The sequence below is a fragment of the Hydra vulgaris genome, chromosome 14 (genome assembly GCF_038396675.1).
Source record: "Hydra vulgaris chromosome 14, alternate assembly HydraT2T_AEP".
Taxonomy (NCBI): domain Eukaryota; kingdom Metazoa; phylum Cnidaria; class Hydrozoa; order Anthoathecata; family Hydridae; genus Hydra; species Hydra vulgaris.
The window spans coordinates 37,717,211-37,732,648 of NC_088933.1; the positions used below are offsets into that span (position 1 = coordinate 37,717,211).

The following is a 15,438-nucleotide window of genomic DNA, read 5'->3' on the forward strand; positions in this document are numbered from 1 at the left end:
GGTGTATTTTCATTTTGTCATCTTTTAATACAATAGTTAGAGCTTTTCTACTTTTTTTTTACTTTTTTATTTGTTTTTTTTGTTTTTTTTTCTTTTTTTTTATCTCCTTTATGCAAAAAAAAACAAAAAACAGTATGAATTATATGCGTTCTAGTATAAATATAATATCATATAAATATATACACATATATAAAAAAAAATTAGTTACCTCTATTTAATTTAAAAGCTTTTAAATCAGATCCAGCTTGAGCAGACAACTCATTCCCTAGAGCACTACGCAAGCCTCCTGTGTTAGGTTTGTTAACAGCCAGCTTGACCTTTTTTTCCTTAAAATCTTTTAATGACAGCGTACTGCCACCATAATGATAAACTCCATTAGATATTTCTTTTTTTACTGCATTCAATCTTTCACCTGTCACATGATGGGGGCCAAGACTATAAAAAACCTTTGTTTAAGTTGATTTTGTTTTAAATATTTATAATGCTACACACACACACACACACACACACACACACACACACACACACACACACACACACACACACACACACACACACAACACACACACAACTTTTACTGCTGGTATAGGACAAAATAAAATTTCAGTGATGACATCATACTGAAACAAGAATAAATGAAAATGAATGCAAAAAGCATTGTGATATAAAAATATGTATATATATATATATATATATATATATATGTATATACACATATACACACACACACACACACACACACACATATATATATATATATATACATATATATATATATATATATATATATATATATATATATATATATATATATATATATATATATATATATATATATATATATATATATATATATATATATATATATATATATATATATATATATATATATATATATATATATATATACACACACACAGGGTGTCTGCTAAAAACTTTAAAAAATTCCAGCACTTATTACTTCATTTAGATATATTTTTCCAGGATTTTGGTCCTAAAACCCATCTGATTCCAGTATTAATATTGAAAAAGTACTTAAATTCCAACACTAATGATATTTCCAAAGTGATACAAAAATCATCTTAACTATCAATTGATATTTGGTATAGTTTTTTATTTCTAAATTTTTAACAATATCTATGAAATGAGTCAATAAGTCTTGGTTTGTTATACGACCTAAGAAACTTGATCCAAAATAACGTACATTTACACAATTTCAATTAACATCCCAGAATCTAATATAAATATCCATTTCAGAGGTTCAGAGTGACCTGGTTTAAACTCCTATCAAAAAAATAGACATGGATGTCTGACAGTTTTAAAATTTTTAACAAAACTGATTTAAAATAAGGAGCTAAACAATGATTAAACTTGTATGAAGTTTTGCATCGACTCCTCTGAAATCGTGACGCTATGGCACTGTCTGGAAACATAGCCGTAAAAACATGGTTTAAGTCATCATTTAAACACAGAAAAAAAAAACACTATTCACATTTTTAGCTGCCAAATAATTTCAGCCTTAGTAACATCTAGTTTTTTGACACACGAGTCTAATGTCTTTTGTTTTTCTGTAATTGTCAATTACAGAAAGGACAGATGGCAAAGAACTTTTCTCTTTTGGTTTTGCAAAGAATCCTTTCACTTTTCTTAATTCTATATTGTGCTTCGCTCCTTCTGTGTGATTTGTCAAGCCAGAGCGCACACTTGAAGAGAATACTATTGACCTGTGGCAAACCACACATCTTGCTTTAGTATTATCTTTAAGATCTTTCTTTAGCCAATCTATAAAGTTATCATCACTCAACCAGTCATCTTTAAATCGTCTTTGATTCTTCACTTTTTTAACTAATTTTATATTTATACTGAAATAACTAATCTAAATTTAAAGTGTAAAACTTTAAAATGAGTAATTATCAAAATTAGTAAGGTTTAAAATAATCTTAAAAAGTCATTAATTAAACACAAGTTATGTTACTAAACTGCAATTAAAAGAAAAAAAAAGTCCAGTTTTTCCAGCATCAATAATGCTTAAAGCATTAATTTTTCAGTTTTTCCAACATGTTTTTTAAAAACAGCCATTTTTCCAGTTCTTCCAACAGAGTAGACACCTTGATATACAGGGGTGAAAAAAAAAAGCTACACTCAATTTTTTGATTAAAAAACCACCATAAAATGTCTTAAACTTATATAATAAAAGTAATTTAGGACAATTTTTCAAGAAATGTATATAAGATTATTGTAGATTACATATAATGAAAAGAAATTAGGATTTGTAAAGTATTTTTCAAGGATGGCCAATTAGTACTTAATTGGCCATCCTTTGTTTCTTATGACTTTTGCGCATCTAGAAGGCATACTATCTACAAGTCTTTTTAATAAGTCATTTGGCAAAGCATTCCAAGCAGCAAGACGAATTTAGAACAGTTTATCTTTATTTGTTGCCCTACGATCTTGCAATTTTCTTTCCAATATAGAACAAAGATTTGGAGTTAAATTAGGAGACTGTGCTGGCCAAGGCATAAATGGTATCAATTTTGGTTCCAGATATCTTTTATTCAACCGTGCCATATGTTTGGGATCATTATCTTATTGAAAGATGTAGTCATTATTAGGGAAAAGTTCTTCTAAACTTGGTCTAAGTTGATTAACTAAGATTTTGTGATATAAATGCTGGTCCATGGTACTCTCCACCCGGTAAAGCTTTTCAACTTTGCATGCACGAAAACAAACTCAAAAAATAATCTTATTATCATGTTTAATGGTTGCCTTGCATGTTTGGGGGTTTCCCCAATTAATTTCCAGCAGCGACCTTTATAAAATAACACAAAAAGAGACTCATCGCTCCAAATAACATTAGCCCATTGCTCACACATCCAATCTTTGTGCTCAATGCACCACTTTAATCTATTATTGCAATTGATTTCACTTACAAAAGGTTTTTTTATTTGTTTTCCAGCAAAAAACACACCTGATGCTTTTATTAGATGAGATATTGTCCATTTTGAAATATTAGTAATGTTCAAATCTAGTTTTATCTCAGAACATGTAACTTTACAATCTTTTTTGACAACATTAAGAATGTAACAATCTTCTTTTTTTGAAGTTTTAGACTTTCTCCCAGATCCAACAGATCTTTCAGCAGTTACCAGCGTGTTTATATTTCTTTACCAATCTACTAATAGTTGAGTTTTGTTATTTAAAACATTTTTCAATGCATCTGTGAGACTCTCCTTGTTCAGCAGCTTCAATAACTCATTCAATTTTTATATCTGTTAGTTGTTTTCTAAAATATTAAATGTGTTTGTATTAATCTGTTTTAAAAAAAATTTATTTATATAAATATTAGTGTATATATCAAGAAAATCAGAAATCAAGTAAAAATGAATATTCATTCATCTTCTCTTCAACATGATTTATTTCAACATTGTGCCAAAGAGAAAAGAATACAGAAATAATTTAAACACTATTTTAATGGTGTTTAAATTATTTCTCAAAAATAAGTATTGAAGAAAGTGTTGCTCAATCAACAGTCCAATAACAAAGTACAAGGATACAAAGTGTATCGGAAACCTGCTTTGCTGTGGTAAAACTTTATGTGAAGTGATGGAATAACTAAAAGCACTTTTTGAGATAAAAAAGTTACTTTTTTGTGTGTTTTTGTAGTTATTAAGGCGCTCCCAGAAGTCCTTATGTTCTTATCACAGAGCACAGTGGAAGAGCATTTAACTAGGAAGTTCACACTTCCCTCCTTACCAATGTTGCTTATTGGGTTAGAGCGGGCATCGAACCTCAGACCTCTGGGTTCTGAGCCAGAATTCTAACCACTGCTCCACGGCTGCTCCAGTTCCTAGTAGATTGAATGAATGTATCAAGATAAAAAACTATGTAAAGTATTATCAAATTTTTTATGATTAACTTTAGAAAAAAAAGCTTGGATGAATAATTTTGATGTGCTGAGAGTCAGGCAATTTATTTTATTTTGTCCAATTTATTATGTGAAATTATGATGAAATAGTTTACTTTTGCCATATTTCAGATTTCAGAAACCTTGGTTAGTATTGTACAAATTACTAATTTCAATTAAAAAAACTGTTTTACTCACGCTCCAGATTGCAATTCCATTCTTCCTGCTTTAGCTTTATTTAATGCTCTCTGAACATGATATTCACAATAATCTCCATATTGTCTGATAAAGTAAAATAGAAAAACACATATTGGAAATTTATAGAACAAATTTAAATTAAAAATTTACACAAACACAGATATATATATATATATATATATATATATATATATATATATATATATATATATATATATATATATATATATATATACACACACACACACACACAAACACACACATACACATACATACATACATATATATATACACACAACATACATACATATATTCACATATATATACATACACATATATACATATACATATATATATATATATATATATATATATATACACACATACACACACATACATATACACAAACATAAAAATACACATACATACATATATATATATATATATATATATACATACATATATATATATATATATATATATATATATATACACACACACACACATACATATACACATACATACATATATATATATATATATATATATATATATATATATATATATATATATATATATACATATATATATATATACATATATATATATATATATATATATATATATATATATATATATATATATATATATATATATATATATATATATATATATATATATATATTGATATAGATAGCTAACTATATTAGGGTGATGACTTTTATACAACCTCATTTCCCTGTATCATAATTTGATGAGCTTTCATTTAAAATTAAATTAAATATTACATTCAAGGCAATTGGATACAAAAAACCTCACGCACAAAATGATTAAGAATTTTATTTATTAGCTTTTCGGCCAAATATTTGAAGTCACTGGTAAGCAGATACAAAATTGAACACAAGCTGTAGAGTTACATGCATACAAAATTAAATAGGATCATCAAACACACAAAGAAGTCAAATATTCACGATAATGTCATTAGAGAGGATGAATCTCAGCGGGAGGTTGTCATGGTTGTGGCAGGAGTCGTGCAATTCTTGCATAACTTTGATGACATGCTTGCAGCACTGGTTGCTTCGGGCAATATTGATTGGAGAGTCATCTGTTTTCCAGTGGGTTTTCAAGCAATTGAGAGCTTTTAGGTAGTCATTCAGAGCTTCAAATAGATCTTAAAAATCTTCAACGCGGAACAATTGACTGCTGAACCAATGGTCAGCCCATGAGTAAAAAATGAATGAACAGATTTTATGCAACCTGATCCAGGTTTCTGGCATCAGAATAAACGCAAGAAAGGCTAGAATAGCACAAGAGTTCCAGCGTGCATTGCTGATGTTTGGGATTTGTTTGAAATTCATGAAGGGGATCTCATTCCTCTCAGTTAAGTGATGGAAGATATAAGTGAGGTGGTAGAGAAACTTCATGTCATCTCTCCAGCCGCCTGTTTCTTAAATCTCAGTTTTACCATTGCTGAAGGCTGCTTTCAATTTATCGTAATTGCTCATCAAATCCTCCACAAAGAAATACTCGATGTTTGGTGATTTAGTCAACCCATGGAGCTCATCGCCCATGACAACGCGAGAAACGCGGTCTAGTACATGGTGCTGGCAACTGATGAACTTGGGTTTGGGATAACCTTTCTCTTCGAACATTTGCTGCAGCAGAACAACAACGCCTGTCTTCTTGTCGGTATTCACGCTTGTTGTGTCAGCAACAGTCATCACAACTGATCCCCACAGGTTGAACTCTTCTAACACATCCTGGAGTCCTTCTGCGATTGTTTGATCTTTCCCATCTTTCAATTTTAGTGCAGTCAACTTAATTTCTTTAGATTTAATCTTGAGGACCACAGCCTGATATTCAAAGCCCTCAATGTGTTTGCTGTAAAAGTGTATGCTCCACTTCCCCAGATGAAGCATGCTCACCAAGTGTTTCTTCACCTGAGCAGCTCTCGTGTAGATAGCCTTGTGGATTGCTGATTGACATGATGCTGGGATTTCAATGCCCTCACCAGAAAGCTGGTGGCACACTACTGCTGCTCTGTGGGATGACAGCTTTGAGCATTTAACAAAACGTCTTGCAATGCCTGTTGGGTTATGCTCCTTTTGCTCATTGATACTGCATTGTCATTCTCCCAAGGACTGTCTGTACTGTTCTCAGATGAGTCTGTACTACTGTTGCAACAATCAGGTAGCGCTAAGCTGGTAAGTTTAGACACAGTCGCTTCCATTGCCCTCTTTTGCTTGGATGGGTGGATGGTATTGGCACTAGCAAGTTTGCCAGTCCAATAACCAACGTGACCTTTGCTCTCAATTTGCAGTTTGTAGAGGTTCTCATCTTCTTTGCACAACCATTCGCCTTTTAACTTGGTCATTTCAAACAGTTCATTCAATGAATCAAAGTTTTCTTTTTTTCTGCAGCACTTGTAGTCTTTCAGAAGTTTTGCTAGTTTTGCACAAATGACTTGATCAGATACATAGGGGAAGTTCAACATTTTGTCCATAGGTCTTTAAGCTCTACAGCAACTAAACCGATCCTCTCTCTCCGTTCTTTGGCAGTGGATTCGAGTAATTTGAAGCATCCAATGACGTGGTTTTTCAGGGGCATGCGACTCCGTTTGCTCAAGGGTTATTCATAAATTGCCACGTTGCCTCTTCTTGATGGGGCTTGAAACTGGACTAAGTTCTTTGTCCAGGTTTCCTTGATCTTCTCCATGTTAGAAGAGCTCTTCTTGAACAACATGTTGTCTTCTACTCAGCAACTGAAATAAGAAAGGCCTTAACATCAATATTAATTACATAACAAATTAAAGAAACTGTTAAGTTTTCAATTGAACTGTTATTTTTAATATATTTTATTACAAAAGAAGCAAATAACGATTATAGAAAATAAAAAAGGCAGACACTAATAATATATTATATGCTCAATTATAATTTGCGAAAGAGTTAAATGTAACTTACCAAATAATACAAGGATCTGTTTATTCTAAAACTATAGAGAATGCGCAATAATTAAAGTAAGGCAATAATAATGTTGACACCAAATTAAGATAATTAAAACTCAACTACCCGCTTTGAACACCTCGCTTATATGTCAGTTTATAGCAGACTGCAAAACAGCTGAAGAAAATTTTAGAACTCTACAGAAGCTTCCCGAGCAATTATGTCACAGTGACATCACTGTCCTGGCTGACGGCGCACAGCGTTATATGATGCTCTGGAAAATTCAATACATTTCTCTGCTACATATATTATTGCACAAGTTGGTTTCATGACTTATGTTATATACAGTATATATATATATATATATATATATATATATATATATATATATATATATATATATATATATATATATATATATATATATATATTATATATTTGTTAAATTTGATTAAAACGGCTGCGTATAAACTTTTTGTTTTGAATATATTTCGATGTAATTATATATTTACACAATATTTCGCTGACCCTTTGCGGTCAGCATCATCAGGTGTAGAACTCAAACTCAAATTACGCCTGAGGATGCTGACCGCAAAAGGTCAGCAAAATATTGTGTAAATATATAATTACATCGAAATTTATTCAAAACAAAAAGTTTATACGCAGCCGTTTTAATCAAATTTAACAAATATAAATATCGTATAACAAGAATATGATTTTAAAAGATTTTATATATATATATGTATATATATATATATATATATATATATTTATATATATATATATATATATATATTTATATATATATATATATATATATATATATATATATATATATATATATATATATATATATATTTATATATATATATATATATATATATATATATATATATATATATATATATATATATATACATATACAGTATATATATATATATATATATATATATATATATATATATATATATATATATATATATACAGTATATATATAATATATATTGTTAATACAACTACATAAAATGCTAAAATACCTACATAAATAACATTTCAAAGTGGTTTGTGCGTGACCTTTTTCGATACTTTAATGGAATAAACGTCATTAATAGGCAAAAGTTAATTCATTCGTGCTACAGAAATAATGTTTGAGAAAAAAACAAAAAGTCATCACCCTAATATATATGTAATATATATACATGTGTAATATATATATATATATATATATATATATATATATATATATATATATATATATATATATATATATATATATATATATATGTATATATATATATATATATATATATATATATATATATATATATATATATACATATATATATATATATATATATATATATATATATATATATATATATATATATATATATATATATATATATATATATATATGTATATATATATATATATATATATATATATATATATATATATATATATATATATAGTTCTATAGATAGTTGCATTTGGGAAGTACGGAAGGAAAAAAATGATTCTTACGCCAACAAATACGTCACTTTCAATAAATTTTGACTTTCGTCCAACATTTGCGCGTTGTCAGAAAGTAAAAACCATTAATTTAATTACAAATAAATCGTTTTTAAAAAAAACCACAAAAACGCAAATTTAATTGACCAGAATGTTTTAAAAACATTCTGAATGTTTTTAACAATATAAACAATGTTTTTATTTTTATTTTTTTTAATAAAATGTTTTTATTTTTAATTTTTTTAATAAAATGTTTTTATTTTTATTTTTTTTTACTGTAAATCATGCACGGAGTGTTGCTACATCGACTATCTTATAGCCTGACTCGCAAGGGAGTGCTGCTACATCGACTGACAAATAGTCTGAATCGCAAGGGAGTGCTGCTACATCGACTAACAAATAGCCTGACCCGCAAGGGAGTGCTGCTACATCTACTATCTTTTAGCCTGACCCGCAAGGGAGTGTTGCTACATCGACTGAGGGTTTGGTTGGGGCAGGCAGTCTCTCAATTAATAAAAAAAAATAATTCCGGTCTTGCATTTTAATTTTTCACTTTTTGTCAACAAAATATGGAAAAAACTTTCGGACAACATCTACGGGTTGTGTATATATATATATATATATATATATATATATATATATATATATATATATATATATATATATATATATATATATATATATATATATATATATTAGCCCATTTTGATCCTCATGAACAAATTTTATTACGCAGAGTGTCACATGAGTGAGCACAAGTAGAAATTTACAAATAATTAACTATATAATAACATCATTACAAATAATGGAAGGTTTTTTATCTATACCGATTGTGCGCATTTTTATTACTATTATTTATTTAACTGGTGGTATTTTAAAAATGCACAAATTTGTTATGAAATTAAAAAAACATTAAAAAGTTCTAAAGTTTTAAAACACAGTAGAGTTGGGGCCTAATACTTAGCAATTAGAAATTTGTTAGATGCTTTTGATCTCATACAGTTCACTCACTTTAAGCCCTGGCTATTTAAAAGGGGTTTGTACAAGATTAGCTAAGTTTCCTGGCTGACCATTATTCTTGATAACCTCCTGCCATCATGTCGGAGAGCTTCATATAGCTGTAGCCATAAAACAATCTGTTAAGGCAGCGTATAAACTATTTATATCATAAAATCATAAAAAGTTAAAAAAAAATAAGGTAAAGATAAAACTACTTTACTTTAAAATTTTGCAAAAACAAAATGTATAAATTTCTAATTTTAAACTTATTTACATTTGTATATATCTGTAAAAAATATATACAAATGCGGGGAAAAATCAGTCCATTGGGTGAAAATTAACAAACATGGAGCTGTTTCACACGCCTTGAATTTCATGAAGTTCGAGTTGCATTACTCTAATAACAGGCAGGTTTTTTTCTGAGTAATAAAATACTCAAAGAGATCAATAAAATGGCTGACAACATTTCTTTTTCCAGGGCATCGTGGTTTTTGACCTGCGACTTTTCTGATTCTGCAATTTTTAAAACAAAACTTAATTTCATAAGTTTTGATATTTTAGTCTTATTTTTTAAGAATAATCTATGTCATAAAGTAACAAATTGTTTAAAAACAATGGCTTGCAAAACGACAAAACAAAAATGAGATATAAAATTCAAAGAAAATAACTAATTTTTTTTTCCAATGACAGACTTTTCTTAAAACCAGTAGAAATATAATAAAAATGAAATCAATAGAAATAGCACTTTGATTTTATTTTGTCAAAATTAAATGTAATAAGTTTTTAGCAGTGTCATTTTAAATCTTATTTTATCTACATTGCATTATTTTTAATTTAAACCTATAAGATTGACAAGACTATTGGCAGATGTTCAAATAATGGTAAAACCATAGAGGTGTTTGGTGCTGGCATTAGCATCTTTCGACAGAGATCACAATATAAAAATGGTAAAAAGTTCTGTATTCAAAAATAAACAGAGGTCCAAAAAGATGTAAAAACAGATAGAATTAATGCTGAAATCCTTCTGAAAGCAGTTTTTATTAATAAAGACCAGCCATTAGGTCTTGAGTTGTATATCTCACCAGACTATTGGTTAATTTTTGATATTCTAGGTCATAGTTTGAAAAAATGCCTATGAATGAGACTCCCTCAGACTTTTTAAATACAATGAATTCCAAAACTTTTAAAATCTTTCAAAGTCACTAACAACTCATCAGAACTCACAGCAAAACCGTAAATCTATTGATCATAGTTTAAGAAATTTATTTCTCAAAACAAGAAATATATTTCTTCTTTTGAGAAATAAATTTCTTTTAGTTTTGACAAAATAAAATCAAAGTGCTATTTCTATTGATTTCATTTTTATTGTATTTCTCTGGTTTTAAGAAAAGTCTGTCATTGGAAAATAAAAATATATATACATATTTTATCTCTCAAAACAAGAAATATATTTCTTGTTTTGAGAGATAAAATGTGTATATATATTTTTGAATCACATTGATACATTTTAATCTAGTTTTATTTACACAAAAGATCGAAAGTCCTTTACCCAATGTTTTAAGGAAACCATTTTGGATTTGGATTTGTTTGATCCAAGGCTCCAGTAATATTATTAAAAAAAAAAAACATCATTTGATACTGAAATGAGGTAAAAATCATAGTGCTTGTCATATGACTGAGAAAAAGTTCAAAGATCAACAAAAAATCACTTTACCATAGCTAGTGTTAATTTATCTATCGTAATCAGTGAAAGATAGATACAATATTTTTTAAATTATTAAGCACAGTGTTTTTTTTGGTACAGGAACACAATAGGAAAATATTATTGAACAAATTAACTGGATTTGACATCAAAATCTATTCGCACCAATGCTTGGAAATTGCTCTAAATTTAGTCAAAAATTATAAAAAGTGTAACTTTGAACAATCGGCGCGAATACTTCTATCAAAAAAAAATATAAAATAAAAAATTTTTTTATATAAATATGACCTCTGCACCACTCAATAGCCATTCCGCATGAAAATTGGTTGTCAAAAAAAAATTATGGGATTGGCTAATATATATATACTTAGGTCGTTAGAGAAGTTCATAGAACTTCATCTATAAAGGTACAATGAGACAGGAAATAATTAAATATTTATATATCATTTTAAACTGTGTTTAATTATGAACATTTTAAGTACTTGTTGAAATATTTTGAATGTTTATTAAAAAAGTTATTTAAATTTTATTACATACATTTAAAAGAAAAATTTAAAAATGAAAAAATTTGAATATCAAGCATATATTAAAACCTGTGCTCTACTTGGAGTTTCAGCACAATCCATAACTGATGAATTGGTTTTAGTTCATGATGACCAAGCTCTAAAATATAGTACAGTTGCCAAGTGGGCTACTTTATTTAAAGATGGTAGAGAGAGTTTTGAAGATGATCCTTGCTCAGGGTACCTTCAAACCACGTATGCAGCTGAGAATATTAAACGTGTGCGAACCATTATTAAAGAAAATCCGCATACAACACATGATATAATTGAAGCCCTGACATCAATTAATCGTTTTACAATCAACGAAATCATTCACAACTCACTTAAAAAAAGAAAATTAGCATCACATTGGATACCCCACAAGTTAACCGATCAAAATCGCAAGAATGGAGTTGAGGCATATAAGGAAAATTTAGCCCTTTTCAGAAACGGCCCAAGGAGACTATGTGATATTATTACAGGGGATGAGTTGTGGTTTTATTTGAGACAAGTTGGACACAAGTCTAGTAGCTAACGCTAGTTGGGTCGGTGAAGGTGAAAGTTGAAGAACTATAGCAAGATCGACAGGTTTCAGCCAAAAAACATGTTCTACATTTTCTTCAAAACAACAGGCATTGTTCATTTGGGTTATGTTGAAAAAGGAGACACCATTACTAGCGAATATTATATAAAAAATTGTTTGAAACCTCTTATATGCGAAATAAATAACCAAAGACCTAAAACAGGCACTCAAAATTTCAAATTTTTCCATGACAACGCTCGACCCCATGTGACTCAAACCGTCACAAATTGTCTAAACCAAGCTGGAACTACAATAATTCGCCACCCACCATACTCACCAGACTTAGCTCGTCAGATTATTGGCTATTCGAGTTGATAAAAAAAATCTTGATGACGATACTGACATCGAAAGTCAAAAAACTTGCATAATGAAGCTACTTCAAAGTATACCCAAAAAAGAGTATAAAAAAAAAATTGACAAATGGCTTAAAAGGATGCAACTTTGTATAGATAATGATGGACATTATTTTGAACATTTAATAAAATAAAATTCAAAAAAATTCTTTTTTTTTTATAGGGGAGTTCTACGAACTTTTCTATATATATATATATATATATATATATATATATATATATATATATATATATATATATATATATATATATATATATATATAAAGAGAGAGAGAGAGAGAGAGAGAGAGAGTTATTAAATTAATAATTAAAAAAACTCAAAAATAAAAAAATCTATATTAACTAGTATATATACAAAAAACATGTAAAAATTTTCTTAGTCTATTTCAAATGTTTATCACTGTATGTATATTAAATATGATATGATATTACTCGTAGTTTTTTGTTTTATTTATTTTCAGTTTGCTTATATGTATGCATGCATTAAATATTATGGTGAAGTCAAAATTTAATGTTTTAGGTGCATTATAGCTATTATTTTTTCAAGATTTGTAGGATTCAACAACTTTATTTTGTTTATTGATTCTATTACATGAAAGCGATCCCGTAGATTAAAAGGATGGATTGACATAGAATTAGTCGAACTAAACCCATAAGCAACATAAAGTAAAACTAGATGCCATTTGGAGAAGAGTTCTAACTGAAATTTGCAACAATCTTACAAAATAGATACAAAAAAGATGTGCAGCATGCAAAAATGAAACTGGGTGATATCTTAAATACTAGATGTTTATTTTTGTTGTGATAATTTTGATATATCACAGTTTTTTATTGATAATTTTTTTTTTTGTTAATATTTTATATACAACTGTAGTATATCATCTAAGATCCAATGCAATGCATTCATCTAAGATTTGTTTAACAAATAAATAAAGATCAATAATTGCTTTAGCTTCTATTTTATACTAAATGATGTATACTAGATGCATGACTATCTGCACATTGTGTATCACTTAGTGAAGCCAGTGCCCGCTAATTTGTAATATATAAAAATAAACTACAGAACCATAAAAACATTGAGAAATATTTAAATAATAATAATAATGAAATTTGATATTTAATACTTGAATTACACATTTATTGACTTGAATTTATTAGTTTTTACTATATTTTTTTATTTATAAAATATTTATCTATTAGGATTTTTTTTTAATGCATATTTTTGATATATATTCACAACAAGTAATGGCTATTAAAAACCTAACTGATAAAGCCTTTTTGAATATTTGCGTTCAGGTAAAATCAAGCATAAATCATACTTTCCCAATGTGTACTTTTAGAATTCAAAGTTTTTGCAATATGTTATTGTTAAAAGTAAAGTTTTATTGTCAGTTGTCGCTGTATTTTAAATACCTGAACAAATGTAGCCTATAAAACTATCATAGTCTAAATAAATATTCACATGCTTACTAAATTATTTTACTTAGGTTAATTTAAATTTTTTTTTTAATTTTGTTTATTTATGTTGTATTAAAACAATAGACGAGTTTTTCTCCTGTAGCTGAATATTTTGATTATTTTGATAAAAAAGTTTTATAAAAATTCAAACTTTATTATTTTTTTTTATCTAAATTTATTATATTTGTAAATAATGAGCATATTTTATGTATTTGTAATTTAAACTTTTGTAATTTTTTCCAAAGTGCAGAGTTAAGTTGTGTTCGTGTTAAAGAGAATTATAAAAAAAAATGTTTGGGCAGAATTTTTTTAAGTAAAACAAAAAAATAAAGGTATACCAAGAAAATATTTTTTTTTTTTAATCAATGTTATTTGTTTTTGTTTTATTTGTTTTTTAAAAGAAGCGTTTATCATCAATCATATAACTTTCCTATAAATTTTATAGGAAGCTAAACAAAAGAATGTTTAGAGCGCAAGAACCAAATAAAATTAAGATTTTTTATGTTAAAGTATAATAAATATTCTTTTAAATATAATAAATATTCAAAAAAGACATTAATTACCTTATTATATGTAAACAATGCAAACTTTTTTTCTACTTTATCTAAGCCGTTTATCACTATGACATTTTTGTTCTTCTATCAAAATGACATTTTACAAATTTAAATTTTTAATTAACAAAGAATTAAACTTTAATTAAATTTTTAATTAACAAAGAATTTTGGTAAATGATTTATTAGTGCTATTTGCCGAATTCTTAAATTTTAAAACAATAATTAATGTTTTGCAATAATTCAAAACAGATGGCAATTAAAATAGTCATTGTGTGGCAACATTAAAAATCATATTATATTTAATATTTCCTAATTAATATTGTATTTGGCAAGTATTTTACATTAAAACCTGTCTCTTAAAGTTACAAATCAAAAAACTACAAAAATTGACAATAAAAAGTTTTTCATTAAACTATTTCAATTTTAAAATTGACTCGATAATGCTACACTTTTTTGCAATCTTGACCAATAATTGTTTAATTTTAAATATAAAATAAAATAGAATAAACTTTATAGAATAAACTTTATTAAATATATTCTTGCATGATTAAATAGGATTTTCGAGAATATTTGTACCTGATGAAAAGTTTAGCAAATAAATGCTGTTAATTAAACTTTCATAAGGTTAACTCTTTTGCTACCAGCCATTTTAACAAAAATCTTTACGCACTTTCTTTTTAAATAAAATTTG

General features: G+C 27.5%; 1 protein-coding gene across 2 annotated transcripts in view; it reads right to left on the reverse strand.

Moving 5' to 3' along the window:
* The window catches only part of LOC100198448 (protein MCM10 homolog), a 168,447-nt gene that overhangs the window by 42,383 nt on the left and 110,626 nt on the right, over positions 1-15,438 (reverse strand). For both annotated transcript variants that reach the window (XM_065817561.1, XM_065817560.1), the window contains 2 exons: positions 4,103-4,186; positions 209-435 (listed from right to left, as the gene is read on the reverse strand). In XM_065817561.1, coding sequence (XP_065673633.1) covers positions 209-435; positions 4,103-4,186 — 311 coding nt within the window. The remainder of the gene's footprint in view (positions 1-208; positions 436-4,102; positions 4,187-15,438) is intronic.